The 19,070-nt window shown below is 48.0% G+C and overlaps 1 protein-coding gene across 5 annotated transcripts in view; it reads right to left on the reverse strand.

The window, feature by feature from the left end:
* LOC137345297 (NACHT, LRR and PYD domains-containing protein 3-like) overlaps window positions 1-19,070 on the reverse strand; it is a 141,711-nt gene that overhangs the window by 39,091 nt on the left and 83,550 nt on the right. For all 5 annotated transcript variants that reach the window (XM_068008786.1, XM_068008782.1, XM_068008785.1 and 2 more), the window contains exons 9-10: window positions 18,957-19,022; window positions 1,324-3,061 (exon numbers count right to left, since the gene is read on the reverse strand). In XM_068008786.1, coding sequence (XP_067864887.1) covers window positions 1,324-3,061; window positions 18,957-19,022 — 1,804 coding nt within the window. The remainder of the gene's footprint in view (window positions 1-1,323; window positions 3,062-18,956; window positions 19,023-19,070) is intronic.

A 19,070-nucleotide genomic window follows, 5' to 3' on the forward strand; every position in this document is an offset into this window, starting at 1 on the left:
ATCAACTCCACTAGTTATATCCTCGAAGAATTCGAGTAGATTTTCCCAGCATGATTTCCCTTTCATAAATCCATGCTGACTCTGCCCAATTCGACCACTGTTCTCAAAGTGCTCTGCTATAAAATCTTTGATAATGGACTCTAGAATTTTCCCCCACTACTGGCATCAGGCTAATCGGTCTATAATTTCCTGTTTTCTCTCTACCTCCCTTTTTAAATAGTGGGGTTACATTAGCCACCCCCCAATCTGTAGGAACTGTTCCAGAGTCTATAGAATCTTGGAAGATGACCACCAATGCATCCACTATTTCTAGGGCCAGAGAAAAATTATGGCACAGAAAGAGGCCATTCACCCAACGTGTCTGCGCCAGCTGAAAAACTAGCCACCCATTCTAACCCCACCTTCCAACATCTGGTCCATAGCCTTGCCGGTTACAGCACTTCAAGTGCAAGTCCCGGTACCTTTTAAAATAATGGAGGGTTTCTGCCTCCACCAACAATCCAGGCAGTGAATTCCAGACACCCACCACCCTCTGGGTGAAAAAGTTTTTCCTCATGTCCCCTCTAATCCTTCTACTAATCACCTTAATTCTGTGCCCCCTGGTAATTGACCTCTCCACTAGGGGAAACAGGTCCTTCCTGTCTACTGTAGAACCTCCCAAATGTCACTCTTTACAAATGTTCAGGACTGTGAATAATTCTAAACATTTATAGAAAAAAAAAATTCCTGTTTTCCCCAATACTCCCAATCCAGGAAAAGGCTCCCTCAACATATACATTCTTCATGGTATTGGTTAAATATCAAATGTTATTTATTTAAACTCGGATTTCTGTCCTGTATCCAGTTAAAATGGTGGATGTGGGTTTTCAATCTCTCAGCTATGGTTTTTCAGAATGTTGTAAATATAGTAGGAATATAGCTGGGTGATGGTCTTGGGAACATGCTGCTGTTTCCTGTCTCTTTGTGTAAAGAAGGGACCCAGTGACAGACAGAGGATCCAGCAGTAGGAAGGGTTGTAACACATGGTGTACAGGATCTCATTCTCCTCCACGTGTTTGAAAACAGCTGCTGCCACCATCTGATCTTCAAAAAACTTGTTGAAATATTCCTTCCGTTCAACACCAACAAATCACAAGAATCCATTTTAGATTTTCCAGTCCTGATGGTAAAACTAAACAATCCTCTTATTATTTGTCATCGTTGTGTTGAATCTGTTTTTCTCTGGTTTAACTGAACTGTTTCTTTCCCTTCATTATAGAGCAACAACACAGGCTGTGACTGTTCTACAATTTGTCCAACAGTTAGAGACAAATAAACAGTTACCTCAACTCCTGGCATTTGTGCAGTACGGGTCCCAGCCGCTGGAGTGCTTCAAATGTAATGCGGCATTCCTCCAGATTGAGTCCTTTGAATATATCTGAGAATCCAATTACGTGAGACAGGACGGCACAGTCAATCTGGGTCAGTTCCAAATCATTAAATGTAAGTGTGTTCACAGATCCCACTATGTCCTGAACCAGTGCTTTATTCTGAGACTCAAACAGGTAGTGCAATGTGTTCAGGAGCTTCCTTTTACCAGTTTCACTCTCTGTGTTTCTACTCTCTCCTTTAACCGTCTCCTTCACCCAGTCAATCACTCGGCAGGTTGTTTGATGAGGAAATGGACCCAGAAACTCCTCCAGGGGTCGAGCTGCCTGTGGGGAGGAGAGACCAACAACAAAACGCAGAAATATCTCAAATCTCCCATCCTTCATCCTGTGGGCATCGCTGAGCAGATTCCGGAAGTCCCCGCGACCTGCAGTCAGGAATTGTGCGAGTGCAGCTACAAACTCTTGGATGGTGAGGTGCGGGAATGTGTAAACCACATTCTGGACAGAATCATCTCTCTCCAAAAGTTCCATCAGGAATCCAGACAGGAACTGGGAAGGTTGCAGATTGTACTCGATCAAATCTCCATTTCTAAACACAATCTTCTTCCTGGAGACTCCTGTGAAGGCCATCTCACCGATCTTCAGTAACACATCACGGGGGTTTTCAATCTCTCGGCTATGGTTTTTCAGAATGTTGTAAATATAGTAGGAATATAGCTGGGTGATGGTCTTGGGAACTTGCTGCTGTTTTCTGTCTCTTTGTGTAAAGAAGGGACCCAGTGACAGACAGAGGATCCAGCAGTAGGAAGGGTTGTAGCACATGGTGTACAGGATCTCGTTCTCCTCCACGTGTTTGAAAACAGCTGCTGCCACCGTCTGATCTTCAAAACACTTGTTGAAATATTCCTTCCGTTCATCACCAACAAATCCCAGGATTTCAGCCCAGACACTGATCTCAGCCTTTTCCAATAAATGTAATGCAGTGGGACGACTGGTCACTAACACTGAACATCCTGGGAGCAGCTTGTGTTGTATTAAACTGTACACAATGTCAGACACTTCACACCAGCATTCGGGATCTGTGCACATGTACTGAGGTTCTGTATTTCTCCGATTGTCACCAAAATCGATCGTGTCCTTGAATTCATCCAAACCATCAAATATAAACAGCAATCCCTCTGGATTCTTCCAGAGCTCTCCCAGAACATTTCCAAAGTAAGGATACAGATCCAGTATCAGATTCCTCAGGTTTATTCTACAGTTAATCGTGTTCAAATCCCGGAATTTAAAACTGAAAACAAATTGAAAGTTTGGGTATATTTTCCCAGTGGCCCAGTCATAAACAATCTTTTGTACCATTGTTGTTTTTCCAATCCCCGGGACTCCGCTCACTGCTGCTGAACTCCCAGATTTGGATTTTCTGTGGGAAAAACTGCTCTGGAATAATTGATCAGTTCGGATTTTTTCCAGTTCTTTCCGGAGATGTTTCTTTCTCCACTCTTCATGGTCTCGGCCTCTTACCAGCAGTTCATGTTCTACAAGTGTCCGATCTCGAACAGTAGAAATGACCGTTAGCTCAGCGTATCGATCAACCAGCTGGAAAATCTTAACCTTCTCCTTTATTAGGATAGTCTTCACTCTCAGTGTTTCAGTTTGTACCCGGAGTGTTTCCTTGTGTTTCTGTTGAACATCTTCAATTAGAACAGACAGAAAGTGGTTTTCAATGTTAGCTGTATTGATATAAAAACAACTTCTGAAAACATTTTATTATTCAATAAATGTTGCAAGATTTAATTCACAGCTTCAATAGAGGTGTGTGTATAAATTAAAACTCAGTTCATGAAAACTTTGCTTGAAAGTGAACAATGGTGAAAAGAAGTTTTAAATCCTGATTTGATTCTAACATTTACTGAACATGGAGATGCCGACACAGGTAATATTTTCCCTCTGATGGTTAACACGATCTGGCCTACCCTGTACGATTAGAAATCTCATTACAAATCCACACGTGATCCTGGTTATACGATAGTAGAGGTTCCACTGGATTAATTTTTAAAACTATCAGCGGTGTTTACCTTCTGCAGAAATGGGAAATTTGACATCGGACACAAGTGGGTTATACTGTGAATTGTCAGTAATCCCACTGTTATTGTATCAGACAATGAGCAGTTTATCTGGCTGGACATTGGCTCCCAGTTCGGTAACGTTTCAATTTAAAAATTCTCATTATTTTCAAATCCCTCCATGGCCTGGACCCTCCCTATCTCTGTAACCACCTCCAGCCTGACAAAACTCTGAGGTCTCTGTGTTCCACCAAGGGTAGAGTAACACAGTTATGTCACTGGACTAGTCAGCCAGAGGCCTGGATCACTGATCCAGAGATATGAGTTTATATACAACCACGGCAGCTGGGGAATGTAAATTCTGTTCACTAAATAAATGTGGAATAAAGCTAGTATCATGAATGTTGTTCATGAAAACTACCAGATTGTCATGAAAATCCACCTGGTTCACTAATGTCGTTTAGAGAAAGAAATATACTGTACTTATCCAGTCTGGTTCTGGGTGACTACAGACACGCAACAATGTGGTGGACTGTTAACTGCTGGCTGAAATGGCCTGGCGAGCTACTCAGTTCTATCAAATTGGTACAAAAATGACTAAGCAGTATAAAACCAGACAAACCACCTGGCATCGACTGAGGCTCCTGACACCACATGCATAATCAGCCCAATCAACCCTGTAAATTCCTCTTCACCAATATCTTGTGCCAAAACTGGGAGAGCTGTCCCTCACTCAAGCAACAGCCTGAGATATTCATAATCACAGAATCATACCTTTCAGCCAACATCCCAAACCACTCAATCACCATCACTGGTTACGTCCTGTCAGACTGGCAGGCCATACCCACCTGAAGTGGCAGCACAGTAGTACAGAGTCAGGAGGGAGTGGCCATGACAGTCCCCAAAAATGACAGCAGACCCCATGAAGTCTCAAGGCATCAGATCAACGATGGAGAAGGAAGCATTCTGCTGATTATTACCGACTGCCCTCCGACAGCTCACAAATCATTACTCCTCCATATTGAACATCACATGGAAGAAGCACAGAGGGTAGGAAGGGCACAGAACGTATGCTGGGTGGGGGACTTCAATGTCCATCACTAAGACTGTCTCTCTAGCTCCACTACTGACCAAGCTGGCCATGTCCTGAAGGACATAGCTGCCAGACTGAGTCTGTGGCAGGTAGAGACAGAACCAATAACAGGGGAAAATCTGCTTGGCCTTCTCCTCACCATTCTACATATCGCAGATGAACCAGCCCATGATAATATTGGTAACAGCGACCACTGCATAGTCCTTGTGGAGACAAAGTACTGTCTTCTCACTGAGGGCACCTGCCATCTTGTTGTGTGGCACAACCATCATGGTAAATAGGATCGATTCAGAACCGATCTCATAACTCAAAACTGAGCATCTATGAGACACTACAGGCCATCAGCAGCAGTGCTGTCTTCCACCACAATCTCCAACCTCATATCCTTGCATCTCCTTCACTCTACCAAGACCATCAAGCCAGGGTATCAACCTTGATTCAATGAGGAGTGTGGAAGAGCATGCCAAGAGCAGCAGAAGGCATATATAAAAATGAGGTGACAACCTGGTAAGGCTACAACACAGAACAATATGCATGTTAAACAGGGAAGCTATGCTGGGTTGGGGGCACTATCCTGAAGAACTCCTGCAGCAATGTCCTGGGTCTGAGATTTGTTTTTTATTCTTTCACGGAATGTTGCCAGCATTTATTGCCCATCCCCAGTGGCACTTGAGAAGGTGGTGACATACCACCTTCTTGAACTGTTGCAGTCCATGTGGTGTAGATACACCTGAAGTGCTGTTAGGAAGGGAGGTCCAGGTTTTTGACCCAAATGATTGGACTCCTAACCATCCTTCTTTGTGATAGGCATGACTCTAGTCAGTGGAGAGTTTTCGTCCAATTCCCAGTGACTAACGCCCCATCAGTCTGCACTCGATCATCAGCAAAGTGATGGAAAGTGTTGTCGACAGTGCTATAATTCAGCACTTACACAGCAATAACCCACTCACCGATGCTCAGTTTGGGTTCCATCAGCGCCACACAGCTTCTCATTACAGACTTGGTCCAAGCATGGAAAAAAGAGCTGAATTCAAGAGGTGAGGTGAGAGTAACCGTCCTTGGCATCAAGGCAGCATTTGACCGAATGTGGCATCATGGAGCCCTGGCAAAATTGAAGTCAATGGGAATCGGGGGGAAAACTCTCCACTCGTTGGATTCATACCGAATACAAAGGAAGATGGTTGTTGTTGTTGGAGGACAAACATCTCAGCCCCAGGACATCACTGCAGGAGTTCCTCAGGGTAGGGTCCCACGCTCAACCATCTTCAGCTCCTTCATTGATGACCTTCCTTCAATCATAAAGTCAGAAGTGAGGATGCTTGCCAATAGTTACATGATGTTCAGTACCATTTCCTCAGATACTGAAACAGTCCGTGCTCACATGCAGCAAGTCCTGAACAACATTCAAGTTTGTGCAGATAAACAGCAAGTAACATTTGCACCACACAAATGCTTGGCAATAATCATCTCCAACAAAAGAAAATCTAACCATTTCCACTTGACATTCGATGGCATGATGATTGCAAACACCCCAACATCAATATCCTGGGGAAGGGAGGTGGGGGAGTTTGGTGGCTACCACTGATCTGAAAGGTAACTGGACCATCCATACAAATATTGTGGCGACAAGAGCAGGTCAGAGGCTGGGAATTCTGTGGTGAGCAACTTATTTCCTGTCTCCCCAAAGCCAGTCCATCTGGACTGTCAGGAGTCAGGAGTGTGAATACTCTCCACTTGGCTGGATGAGTGCAGCTCCAACAACACTCAACAAGTTTGAAACCATCCAAGACAAGCTGTCCACCCCTTAAACATTCACTCACTCTACCACGGATGCACAGTGGCAGCAGTGTGTACTATATACAAGATGCACTGCAGCAGCTCGCCAAGCCTCTATTGACAGCACCTTCCAAACCCGTGATCTCTATCATCTAGAAGGACAAGGCAGCAGACGATTGGGAACACCACCACCTGCAAGTTTCCCTCAAAGTCACACATTATTTTGTCTTGGATCTGTATTGCTGTTTCTTCACTGCCACTGGTTCAAAAACCTGGAACTCCCTTCCTAACAGCAGTGTGGGTGTACCTACACCAGACAGACTGCAGCAGTTCAAGGCAGCTCACCATCACCTTCTCAACAGCAATTAGGATGGGCAACAAATGTGGGTCTTACCGGTGATACTCAAATCCAATGAACGTATAAAAAGATGAACAGGACTGCTCAGCATTGATCTGATACGTTTGTTGTGGGATAACTTATCTTTGTCTACAGCATGCTGTCTCTGCTGTTTAGAATACATGTATTCCTGTGTAATTACATTATCAGGTAGGCACCTAATGTTCAGCTATGCCTGGTGCTGCTCCTGCAATGCTGCCCTACACTCAGCATTGAACTGGGGTTGAACCCCTGGCTCGATGGTAATGGTAGAGTGCGAGATATGTCAGGCCAAGCAGGTCTTTACCTCATGTTGGTTCTCCCACCTGCCACAGGCGCTGTCTGGCAGTTATGTCCGTCAGGACTTAGCCAGCTCGGTCAGCAGTGGTTCTGCACTGAAGTGCCCCGTTCAGAGTACATTCTATGCCATCTCTTCTCAGTGTTTCTTGAACATGGAGGAATAGTAATTCATCAGCTGAGGGAGGGCGGTAGGTGGTAATCAGCAGAATGTTTCCATGCCGATATGTAACATGATGCCATGAGAATTCAAGGGATCTGCACTCAATGCTGAGAGATCCCGGGCCACTCCCTCCAGATCCTGCCAGGTGTGTATAGGGTTTCACAGTGTATCAGGATCCCGCCAGGTGTGTCTGGGGTATCACAGTGTATCAGGATCCTCCCAGGTGTGTATGGGGTTTCACAGTGTATCAGGATCCTGCCAGGTGTGTATGAGGTTTCACAGTGTATCAGAATCCTGCCAGGTGTGTATGGGATTTCACAGTGTATCAGGATCCTCCCAGGTGTGTCTGGGGTTTCACAGTGTATCAAGATCCTCCCAGGTGTGTATGGGGTTTCACAGTGTATCAGGATCCTCCCAGGTGTGTATGGGGTTTCACAGTGTATCAGGATCCTCCCAGGTGTGTGTGAGGTTTCACAGTGTATCAGAATCCTGCCAGGTGTGTATGGGATTTCACAGTGTATCAGGATCCTCCCAGGTGTGTCTGGGGTTTCACAGTGTATCAAGATCCTCCCAGGTGTGTCTGGGGTTTCACAGTGTATCAGAATCCTGCCAGGTGTGTCTGGGGTTTCACAGTGTATCAAGATCCTCCCAGGTGTGTCTGGGGTTTCACAGTGTATCAAGATCCAACCAGGTGTGGATGGGGTTTCACATTGTATCAGGATCCTGCCAGGTGTGTGTGGGGTTTCACAGTGTATCAAGATCCTCCCAGGTGTGTCTGGGGTTTCAGTGTATCAAGATCCTACCAGGTGTGTATGGGGTTTCACGGTGTATCAGGATCCAACCAGGTGTGGATGGGGTTTCACAGTGTATCAGGATCCTGCCAGGTGTGTATGGGGTTTCACAGTGTATCAGGATCCTGTCAGGTGTGTATGGGGTTTCACAGTGTATCAGGATCCTGCCAGGTGTGTATGGGGTTTCACAGTGTATCAGGATCCTGTCAGGTGTGTATGGAGTTTCACAGTGTATCAGGTTCCTGTCAGGTGTGTATGGGGTTTCACAGTGTATCAGGATCCTGCCAGGTGTGTATGGGGTTTCACTGTGTATCAGGATCCTGCCAGGTGTGTATGGGGTTTCACTGTGTATCAGGATCCTGCCAGGTGTGTATGGGATTTCACAGTGTATCAGGTTCCTGTCAGGTGTGTATGGGGGTTTCACAGTGTATCAGGATCCTGCCAGGTGTGTATGGGGTTTCACAGTGGATAAGGATCCTGCCAGGTGTGTATGGGGGTTTCACAGTGTATCAGGATCCTGCCAGGTGTGTATGGGGTTTCACGGAGTATCAGGATCTTGCCAGGTGTGTGTGGGGTTTCACAGTGTATCAGGATCCTGCCAGGTGTGTGTGGGGTTTCACAGTGTATCAGGATCCTGCCAGCTGTGTACAGGGTTTCACAGTGTATCAGGATCCTGCCAGGTGTGTATGGGGGTTTCACAGTGTATAAGGATCCTGCCAGGTGTGTATGGGGGTTTCACAGTGTATCAGGATCCTGCCAGGTGTGTATGGGGTTTCACGGAGTATCAATATCTTGCCAGGTGTGTGTGGGGTTTCACAGTGTATCAGGATCCTGCCAGGTGTGTTTGGGGTTCACAGTGTATCAGGATCCTGCCAGGTGTGTATGGGGTTTCACAGTGTATCAGGTTCCTGTCAGGTGTGTATGGGGGGTTTCACAGTGTATCAGGATCCTGCCAGGTGTGTCTGGGGTTTCACAGTGTATCAGTTTCCTGTCAGGTGTGTATGGGGTTTCACAGTGTATCAGGATCCTGCCAGGTGTGTATGGGGTTTCACAGTGTATCAGGATCCTGCCAGGTGTGTATGGGGTTTCACAGTGTATCAGGATCCTGTCAGGTGTGTATGGGTTTCACAGTGTATCAGGATCCTGCCAGGTGTGTCTGGGGTTTCACAGTGTATCAAGATCCTCCCAGGTGTGTATGGGGTTTCACAGTGTATCAGGATCCTCCCAGGTGTGTATGGGGTTTCACAGTGTATCAGGATCCTCCCAGGTGTGTGTGAGGTTTCACAGTGTATCAGAATCCTGCCAGGTGTGTATGGGATTTCACAGTGTATCAGGATCCTCCCAGGTGTGTCTGGGGTTTCACAGTGTATCAAGATCCTCCCAGGTGTGTCTGGGGTTTCACAGTGTATCAGAATCCTGCCAGGTGTGTCTGGGGTTTCACAGTGTATCAAGATCCTCCCAGGTGTGTCTGGGGTTTCACAGTGTATCAAGATCCAACCAGGTGTGGATGGGGTTTCACATTGTATCAGGATCCTGCCAGGTGTGTGTGGGGTTTCACAGTGTATCAAGATCCTCCCAGGTGTGTCTGGGGTTTCAGTGTATCAAGATCCTACCAGGTGTGTATGGGGTTTCACGGTGTATCAGGATCCAACCAGGTGTGGATGGGGTTTCACAGTGTATCAGGATCCTGCCAGGTGTGTATGGGGTTTCACAGTGTATCAGGATCCTGTCAGGTGTGTATGGGGTTTCACAGTGTATCAGGATCCTGCCAGGTGTGTATGGGGTTTCACAGTGTATCAGGATCCTGTCAGGTGTGTATGGAGTTTCACAGTGTATCACGTTCCTGTCAGGTGTGTATGGGGTTTCACAGTGTATCAGGATCCTGCCAGGTGTGTATGGGGTTTCACTGTGTATCAGGATCCTGCCAGGTGTGTATGGGGTTTCACTGTGTATCAGGATCCTGCCAGGTGTGTATGGGATTTCACAGTGTATCAGGTTCCTGTCAGGTGTGTATGGGGGTTTCACAGTGTATCAGGATCCTGCCAGGTGTGTATGGGGTTTCACAGTGGATAAGGATCCTGCCAGGTGTGTATGGGGGTTTCACAGTGTATCAGGATCCTGCCAGGTGTGTATGGGGTTTCACGGAGTATCAGGATCTTGCCAGGTGTGTGTGGGGTTTCACAGTGTATCAGGATCCTGCCAGGTGTGTGTGGGGTTTCACAGTGTATCAGGATCCTGCCAGCTGTGTACAGGGTTTCACAGTGTATCAGGATCCTGCCAGGTGTGTATGGGGGTTTCACAGTGTATAAGGATCCTGCCAGGTGTGTATGGGGGTTTCACAGTGTATCAGGATCCTGCCAGGTGTGTATGGGGTTTCATGGAGTATCAATATCTTGCCAGGTGTGTGTGGGGTTTCACAGTGTATCAGGATCCTGCCAGGTGTGTTTGGGGTTCACAGTGTATCAGGATCCTGCCAGGTGTGTATGGGGTTTCACAGTGTATCAGGTTCCTGTCAGGTGTGTATGGGGGGTTTCACAGTGTATCAGGATCCTGCCAGGTGTGTCTGGGGTTTCACAGTGTATCAGTTTCCTGTCAGGTGTGTATGGGGTTTCACAGTGTATCAGGATCCTGCCAGGTGTGTATGGGGTTTCACAGTGTATCAGGATCCTGCCAGGTGTGTATGGGGTTTCACAGTGTATCAGGATCCTGTCAGGTGTGTATGGGTTTCACAGTGTATCAGGATCCTGCCAGGTGTGTATGGGGTTTCACAGAGTGTCAGGATCCTGTCAGGTGTGTATGGGGGTTTCACAGTGTATCAGTATCCTGCCAGGTGTGTATGGGGTTTCACAGAGTATCAGGATCTTGCATGGTGTGTATGGGGTTTCACAGTGTATCCCGTTCCTGTCAGGTGTGTATGGGGGTTTCACAGTGTATAAGGATCCTGCCAGGTGTGTATGGGGGTTTCACAGTGTATCAGGATCCTGCCAGGTGTGTATGGGGTTTCACGGAGTATCAATATCTTGCCAGGTGTGTGTGGGGTTTCACAGTGTATCAGGATCCTGCCAGGTGCGTATGAGGTTTCACAGTGTATCAGGATCCTGCCAGGTGTGTATGGGGTTTCACGGAGTATCAATATCTTGCCAGGTGTGTATGGGGTTCACAGTGTATCAATATCTTGCCAGGAGCGTATGGGGTTCACAGTGTATCAGGATCCTGCCAGGTGCGTATGAGGTTTCACAGTGTATCAGGATCCTGCCAGGTGTGTATGGGGTTCACAGTGTATCAGGATCCTGCCAGGTGTGTATGGGGTTTCACAGTGTATCAGGTTCCTGTCAGGTGTGTATGGGGGGTTTCACAGTGTATCAGGATCCTGCCAGGTGTGTCTGGGGTTTCACAGTGTATCAGTTTCCTGTCAGGTGTGTATGGGGTTTCACAGTGTATCAGGATCCTGCCAGGTGTGTATGGGGTTTCGCAGTGTATCAGGATCCTGCCAGGTGTGTATGGGGTTTCACTGTGTATCAGGATCCTGCCAGGTGTGTATGGGGTTTCACAGAGTGTCAGGATCCTGTCAGGTGTGTATGGGTTTCACAGTGTATCAGTATCCTGCCAGGTGTGTATGGGGTTTCACAGAGTGTCAGGATCCTGTCAGGTGTGTATGGGTTTCACAGTGTATGAGGATCCTGCCAGATGTGTAAGGTGATGTCTATCAGGTTCCTGCCAGTTGTGTTTGGGGTTTCCCAGTGTATCAAGATCCTGCCAGATGTGTCTGGGGTTTCACAGTGTATCAAGATCCTCCCAGGTGTGTCTGGGGTTTCACAGTGTATCAGAATCCTGCCAGGTGTGTCTGGGGTTTCACAGTGTATCAGGATCCTCCCAGGTGTGTATGAGGTTTCACAGTGTATCAGAATCCTGCCAGGTGTGTATGGGATTTCACAGTGTATCAGGATCCTGCCAGGTGTGTCTGGGGTTTCACAGTGTATCAAGATCCTCCCAGGTGTGTATGGGGTTTCACAGTGTATCAGGATCCTCCCAGGTGTGTGTGAGGTTTCACAGTGTATCAGAATCCTGCCAGGTGTGTATGGGATTTCACAGTGTATCAGGATCCTCCCAGGTGTGTCTGGGGTTTCACAGTGTATCAAGATCCTCCCAGGTGTGTCTGGGGTTTCACAGTGTATCAGAATCCTGCCAGGTGTGTCTGGGGTTTCACAGTGTATCAAGATCCTCCCAGGTGTGTCTGGGGTTTCACAGTGTATCAAGATCCAACCAGGTGTGGATGGGGTTTCACATTGTATCAGGATCCTGCCAGGTGTGTGTGGGGTTTCACAGTGTATCAAGATCCTCCCAGGTGTGTCTGGGGTTTCAGTGTATCAAGATCCTACCAGGTGTGTATGGGGTTTCACAGAGTGTCAGGATCCTGTCAGGTGTGTATGGGGGTTTCACAGTGTATCAGTATCCTGCCAGGTGTGTATGGGGTTTCACAGAGTATCAGGATCTTGCCTGGTGTGTATGGGGTTTCACAGTGTATCCCGTTCCTGTCAGGTGTGTATGGGGGTTTCACAGTGTATAAGGATCCTGCCAGGTGTGTATGGGGGTTTCACAGTGTATCAGGATCCTGCCAGGTGTGTATGGGGTTTCACGGAGTATCAATATCTTGCCAGGTGTGTGTGGGGTTTCACAGTGTATCAGGATCCTGCCAGGTGCGTATGAGGTTTCACAGTGTATCAGGATCCTGCCAGGTGTGTATGGGGTTTCACGGAGTATCAATATCTTGCCAGGTGTGTATGGGGTTCACAGTGTATCAATATCTTGCCAGGAGCGTATGGGGTTCACAGTGTATCAGGATCCTGCCAGGTGCGTATGAGGTTTCACAGTGTATCAGGATCCTGCCAGGTGTGTATGGGGTTCACAGTGTATCAGGATCCTGCCAGGTGTGTATGGGGTTTCACAGTGTATCAGGTTCCTGTCAGGTGTGTATGGGGGGTTTCACAGTGTATCAGGATCCTGCCAGGTGTGTCTGGGGTTTCACAGTGTATCAGTTTCCTGTCAGGTGTGTATGGGGTTTCACAGTGTATCAGGATCCTGCCAGGTGTGTATGGGGTTTCGCAGTGTATCAGGATCCTGCCAGGTGTGTATGGGGTTTCACAGTGTATCAGGATCCTGCCAGGTGTGTATGGGGTTTCACAGAGTGTCAGGATCCTGTCAGGTGTGTATGGGTTTCACAGTGTATCAGTATCCTGCCAGGTGTGTATGGGGTTTCACAGAGTGTCAGGATCCTGTCAGGTGTGTATGGGTTTCACAGTGTATGAGGATCCTGCCAGATGTGTAAGGTGATGTCTATCAGGTTCCTGCCAGTTGTGTTTGGGGTTTCCCAGTGTATCAAGATCCTGCCAGATGTGTCTGGGGTTTCACAGTGTATCAAGATCCTCCCAGGTGTGTCTGGGGTTTCACAGTGTATCAGAATCCTGCCAGGTGTGTCTGGGGTTTCACAGTGTATCAGGATCCTCCCAGGTGTGTATGAGGTTTCACAGTGTATCAGAATCCTGCCAGGTGTGTATGGGATTTCACAGTGTATCAGGATCCTGCCAGGTGTGTCTGGGGTTTCACAGTGTATCAAGATCCTCCCAGGTGTGTATGGGGTTTCACAGTGTATCAGGATCCTCCCAGGTGTGTGTGAGGTTTCACAGTGTATCAGAATCCTGCCAGGTGTGTATGGGATTTCACAGTGTATCAGGATCCTCCCAGGTGTGTCTGGGGTTTCACAGTGTATCAAGATCCTCCCAGGTGTGTCTGGGGTTTCACAGTGTATCAGAATCCTGCCAGGTGTGTCTGGGGTTTCACAGTGTATCAAGATCCTCCCAGGTGTGTCTGGGGTTTCACAGTGTATCAAGATCCAACCAGGTGTGGATGGGGTTTCACATTGTATCAGGATCCTGCCAGGTGTGTGTGGGGTTTCACAGTGTATCAAGATCCTCCCAGGTGTGTCTGGGGTTTCAGTGTATCAAGATCCTACCAGGTGTGTATGGGGTTTCACGGTGTATCAGGATCCAACCAGGTGTGGATGGGGTTTCACAGTGTATCAGGATCCTGCCAGGTGTGTATGGGGTTTCACAGTGTATCAGGATCCTGCCAGGTGTGTATGGGGTTTTACCTTGTATCAGGTTCCTGTCAGGTGTGTATGGGGTCTCACAGTGTATCAGGATCCTGCCAGGTGTGTATGGGGTTTCACTGTGTATCAGGATCCTGCCAGGTGTGTATGGGGTTTCACTGTGTATCAGGATCCTGCCAGGTGTGTATGGGATTTCACAGTGTATCAGGTTCCTGTCAGGTGTGTATGGGGGTTTCACAGTGTATCAGGATCCTGCCAGGTGTGTATGGGGTTTCACAGTGGATAAGGATCCTGCCAGGTGTGTATGGGGGTTTCACAGTGTATCAGGATCCTGCCAGGTGTGTATGGGGTTTCACGGAGTATCAGGATCTTGCCAGGTGTGTGTGGGGTTTCACAGTGTATCAGGATCCTGCCAGGTGTGTGTGGGGTTTCACAGTGTATCAGGATCCTGCCAGCTGTGTACAGGGTTTCACAGTGTATCAGGATCCTGCCAGGTGTGTATGGGGGTTTCACAGTGTATAAGGATCCTGCCAGGTGTGTATGGGGGTTTCACAGTGTATCAGGATCCTGCCAGGTGTGTATGGGGTTTCACGGAGTATCAATATCTTGCCAGGTGTGTGTGGGGTTTCACAGTGTATCAGGATCCTGCCAGGTGTGTTTGGGGTTCACAGTGTATCAGGATCCTGCCAGGTGTGTATGGGGTTTCACAGTGTATCAGGTTCCTGTCAGGTGTGTATGGGGGGGTTTCACAGTGTATCAGGATCCTGCCAGGTGTGTCTGGGGTTTCACAGTGTATCAGTTTCCTGTCAGGTGTGTATGGGGTTTCACAGTGTATCAGGATCCTGCCAGGTGTGTATGGGGTTTCACAGTGTATCAGGATCCTGCCAGGTGTGTATGGGGTTTCACAGTGTATCAGGATCCTGTCAGGTGTGTATGGGTTTCACAGTGTATCAGGATCCTGCCAGGTGTGTATGGGGTTTCACAGAGTGTCAGGATCCTGTCAGGTGTGTATGGGGGTTTCACAGTGTATCAGTATCCTGCCAGGTGTGTATGGGGTTTCACAGAGTATCAGGATCTTGCCTGGTGTGTATGGGGTTTCACAGTGTATCCCGTTCCTGTCAGGTGTGTATGGGGGTTTCACAGTGTATAAGGATCCTGCCAGGTGTGTATGGGGGTTTCACAGTGTATCAGGATCCTGCCAGGTGTGTATGGGGTTTCACGGAGTATCAATATCTTGCCAGGTGTGTGTGGGGTTTCACAGTGTATCAGGATCCTGCCAGGTGCGTATGAGGTTTCACAGTGTATCAGGATCCTGCCAGGTGTGTATGGGGTTTCACGGAGTATCAATATCTTGCCAGGTGTGTATGGGGTTCACAGTGTATCAATATCTTGCCAGGAGCGTATGGGGTTCACAGTGTATCAGGATCCTGCCAGGTGCGTATGAGGTTTCACAGTGTATCAGGATCCTGCCAGGTGTGTATGGGGTTCACAGTGTATCAGGATCCTGCCAGGTGTGTCTGGGGTTTCACAGTGTATCAGGTTCCTGTCAGGTGTGTATGGGGGGTTTCACAGTGTATCAGGATCCTGCCAGGTGTGTCTGGGGTTTCACAGTGTATCAGTTTCCTGTCAGGTGTGTATGGGGTTTCACAGTGTATCAGGATCCTGCCAGGTGTGTATGGGGTTTCGCAGTGTATCAGGATCCTGCCAGGTGTGTATGGGGTTTCACAGTGTATCAGGATCCTGCCAGGTGTGTATGGGGTTTCACAGAGTGTCAGGATCCTGTCAGGTGTGTATGGGTTTCACAGTGTATCAGTATCCTGCCAGGTGTGTATGGGGTTTCACAGAGTGTCAGGATCCTGTCAGGTGTGTATGGGTTTCACAGTGTATGAGGATCCTGCCAGATGTGTAAGGTGATGTCTATCAGGTTCCTGCCAGTTGTGTTTGGGGTTTCCCAGTGTATCAAGATCCTGCCAGATGTGTCTGGGGTTTCACAGTGTATCAAGATCCTCCCAGGTGTGTCTGGGGTTTCACAGTGTATCAGAATCCTGCCAGGTGTGTCTGGGGTTTCACAGTGTATCAGGATCCTCCCAGGTGTGTATGAGGTTTCACAGTGTATCAGAATCCTGCCAGGTGTGTATGGGATTTCACAGTGTATCAGGATCCTGCCAGGTGTGTCTGGGGTTTCACAGTGTATCAAGATCCTCCCAGGTGTGTATGGGGTTTCACAGTGTATCAGGATCCTCCCAGGTGTGTGTGAGGTTTCACAGTGTATCAGAATCCTGCCAGGTGTGTATGGGATTTCACAGTGTATCAGGATCCTCCCAGGTGTGTCTGGGGTTTCACAGTGTATCAAGATCCTCCCAGGTGTGTCTGGGGTTTCACAGTGTATCAGAATCCTGCCAGGTGTGTCTGGGGTTTCACAGTGTATCAAGATCCTCCCAGGTGTGTCTGGGGTTTCACAGTGTATCAAGATCCAACCAGGTGTGGATGGGGTTTCACATTGTATCAGGATCCTGCCAGGTGTGTGTGGGGTTTCACAGTGTATCAAGATCCTCCCAGGTGTGTCTGGGGTTTCAGTGTATCAAGATCCTACCAGGTGTGTATGGGGTTTCACGGTGTATCAGGATCCAACCAGGTGTGGATGGGGTTTCACAGTGTATCAGGATCCTGCCAGGTGTGTATGGGGTTTCACAGTGCATCAGGATCCTGCCAGGTGTGTATGGGGTTTTACCTTGTATCAGGTTCCTGTCAGGTGTGTATGGGGTTTCACAGTGTATCAGGATCCTGCCAGGTGTGTATGGGGTTTCACTGTGTATCAGGATCCTGCCAGGTGTGTATGGGGTTTCACTGTGTATCAGGATCCTGCCAGGTGTGTATGGGATTTCACAGTGTATCAGGTTCCTGTCAGGTGTGTATGGGGGTTTCACAGTGTATCAGGATCCTGCCAGGTGTGTATGGGGTTTCACAGTGGATAAGGATCCTGCCAGGTGTGTATGGGGGTTTCACAGTGTATCAGGATCCTGCCAGGTGTGTATGGGGTTTCACGGAGTATCAGGATCTTGCCAGGTGTGTGTGGGGTTTCACAGTGTATCAGGATCCTGCCAGGTGTGTGTGGGGTTTCACAGTGTATCAGGATCCTGCCAGCTGTGTACAGGGTTTCACAGTGTATCAGGATCCTGCCAGGTGTGTATGGGGGTTTCACAGTGTATAAGGATCCTGCCAGGTGTGTATGGGGGTTTCACAGTGTATCAGGATCCTGCCAGGTGTGTATGGGGTTTCACGGAGTATCAATATCTTGCCAGGTGTGTGTGGGGTTTCACAGTGTATCAGGATCCTGCCAGGTGTGTTTGGGGTTCACAGTGTATCAGGATCCTGCCAGGTGTGTATGGGGTTTCACAGTGTATCAGGTTCCTGTCAGGTGTGTATGGGGGGGTTTCACAGTGTATCAGGATCCTGCCAGGTGTGTCTGGGGTTTCACAGTGTATCAGTTTCCTGTCAGGTGTGTATGGGGTTTCACAGTGTATCAGGATCCTGCCAGGTGTGTATGGGGTTTCACAGTGTATCAGGATCCTGCCAGGTGTGTATGGGGTTTCACAGTGTATCAGGATCCTGTCAGGTGTGTATGGGTTTCACAGTGTATCAGGATCCTGCCAGGTGTGTATGGGGTTTCACAGAGTGTCAGGATCCTGTCAGGTGTGTATGGGGGTTTCACAGTGTATCAGTATCCTGCCAGGTGTGTATGGGGTTTCACAGAGTATCAGGATCTTGCCTGGTGTGTATGGGGTTTCACAGTGTATCCCGTTCCTGTCAGGTGTGTATGGGGGTTTCACAGTGTATAAGGATCCTGCCAGGTGTGTATGGGGGTTTCACAGTGTATCAGGATCCTGCCAGGTGTGTATGGGGTTTCACGGAGTATCAATATCTTGCCAGGTGTGTGTGGGGTTTCACAGTGTATCAGGATCCTGCCAGGTGCGTATGAGGTTTCACAGTGTATCAGGATCCTGCCAGGTGTGTATGGGGTTTCACGGAGTATCAATATCTTGCCAGGTGTGTATGGGGTTCACAGTGTATCAATATCTTGCCAGGAGCGTATGGGGTTCACAGTGTATCAGGATCCTGCCAGGTGCGTATGAGGTTTCACAGTGTATCAGGATCCTGCCAGGTGTGTATGGGGTTCACAGTGTATCAGGATCCTGCCAGGTGTGTATGGGGTTTCACAGTGTATCAGGTTCCTGTCAGGTGTGTATGGGGGGTTTCACAGTGTATCAGGATCCTGCCAGGTGTGTCTGGGGTTTCACAGTGTATCAGTTTCCTGTCAGGTGTGTATGGGGTTTCACAGTGTATCAGGATCCTGCCAGGTGTGTATGGGGTTTCGCAGTGTATCAGGATCCTGCCAGGTGTGTATGGGGTTTCACAGTGTATCAGGATCCTGCCAGGTGTGTATGGGGTTTCACAGAGTGTCAGGATCCTGTCAGGTGTGTATGGGTTTCACAGTGTATCAGTATCCTGCCAGGTGTGTATGGGGTTTCACAGAGTGTCAGGATCCTGTCAGGTGTGTATGGGTTTCACAGTGTATGAGGATCCTGCCAGATGTGTAAGGTGATGTCTATCAGGTTCCTGCCAGTTGTGTTTGGGGTTTCCCAGTGTATCAAGATCCTGCCAGATGTGGGTTTTCACAAGTGATGCCCATCAGGAACTGCACTGAATGAAACAATGTCAAGTCCACAGATTTACAGCATCAGAAATTGAACGATTTGAAACTTGAATCTATGCATCATAATGAGGATTGATGTCAAATTTAAACAATCCTACTCCCACATTCTTTGAATTTAATTCCCAGATTCTGACAAACGGATGCAGTCAAACATTCTGATTCTCAAAAGTGAAATAAACAGTTTGAAATCTCTGTATCATCACTTACCTTTCAGGTTACCGGGTACTTCGGATAAACCTTGTGTGATATTCATATCGTCAAATGGATCAGAACCTGTTTAAATTATTTAGATTTCATGAAATCAGATTTGTGTAATATTAT

This window comes from Heterodontus francisci, chromosome 28 (assembly GCF_036365525.1).
Source record: "Heterodontus francisci isolate sHetFra1 chromosome 28, sHetFra1.hap1, whole genome shotgun sequence".
Classification (NCBI taxonomy): Eukaryota; Metazoa; Chordata; class Chondrichthyes; order Heterodontiformes; family Heterodontidae; genus Heterodontus; species Heterodontus francisci.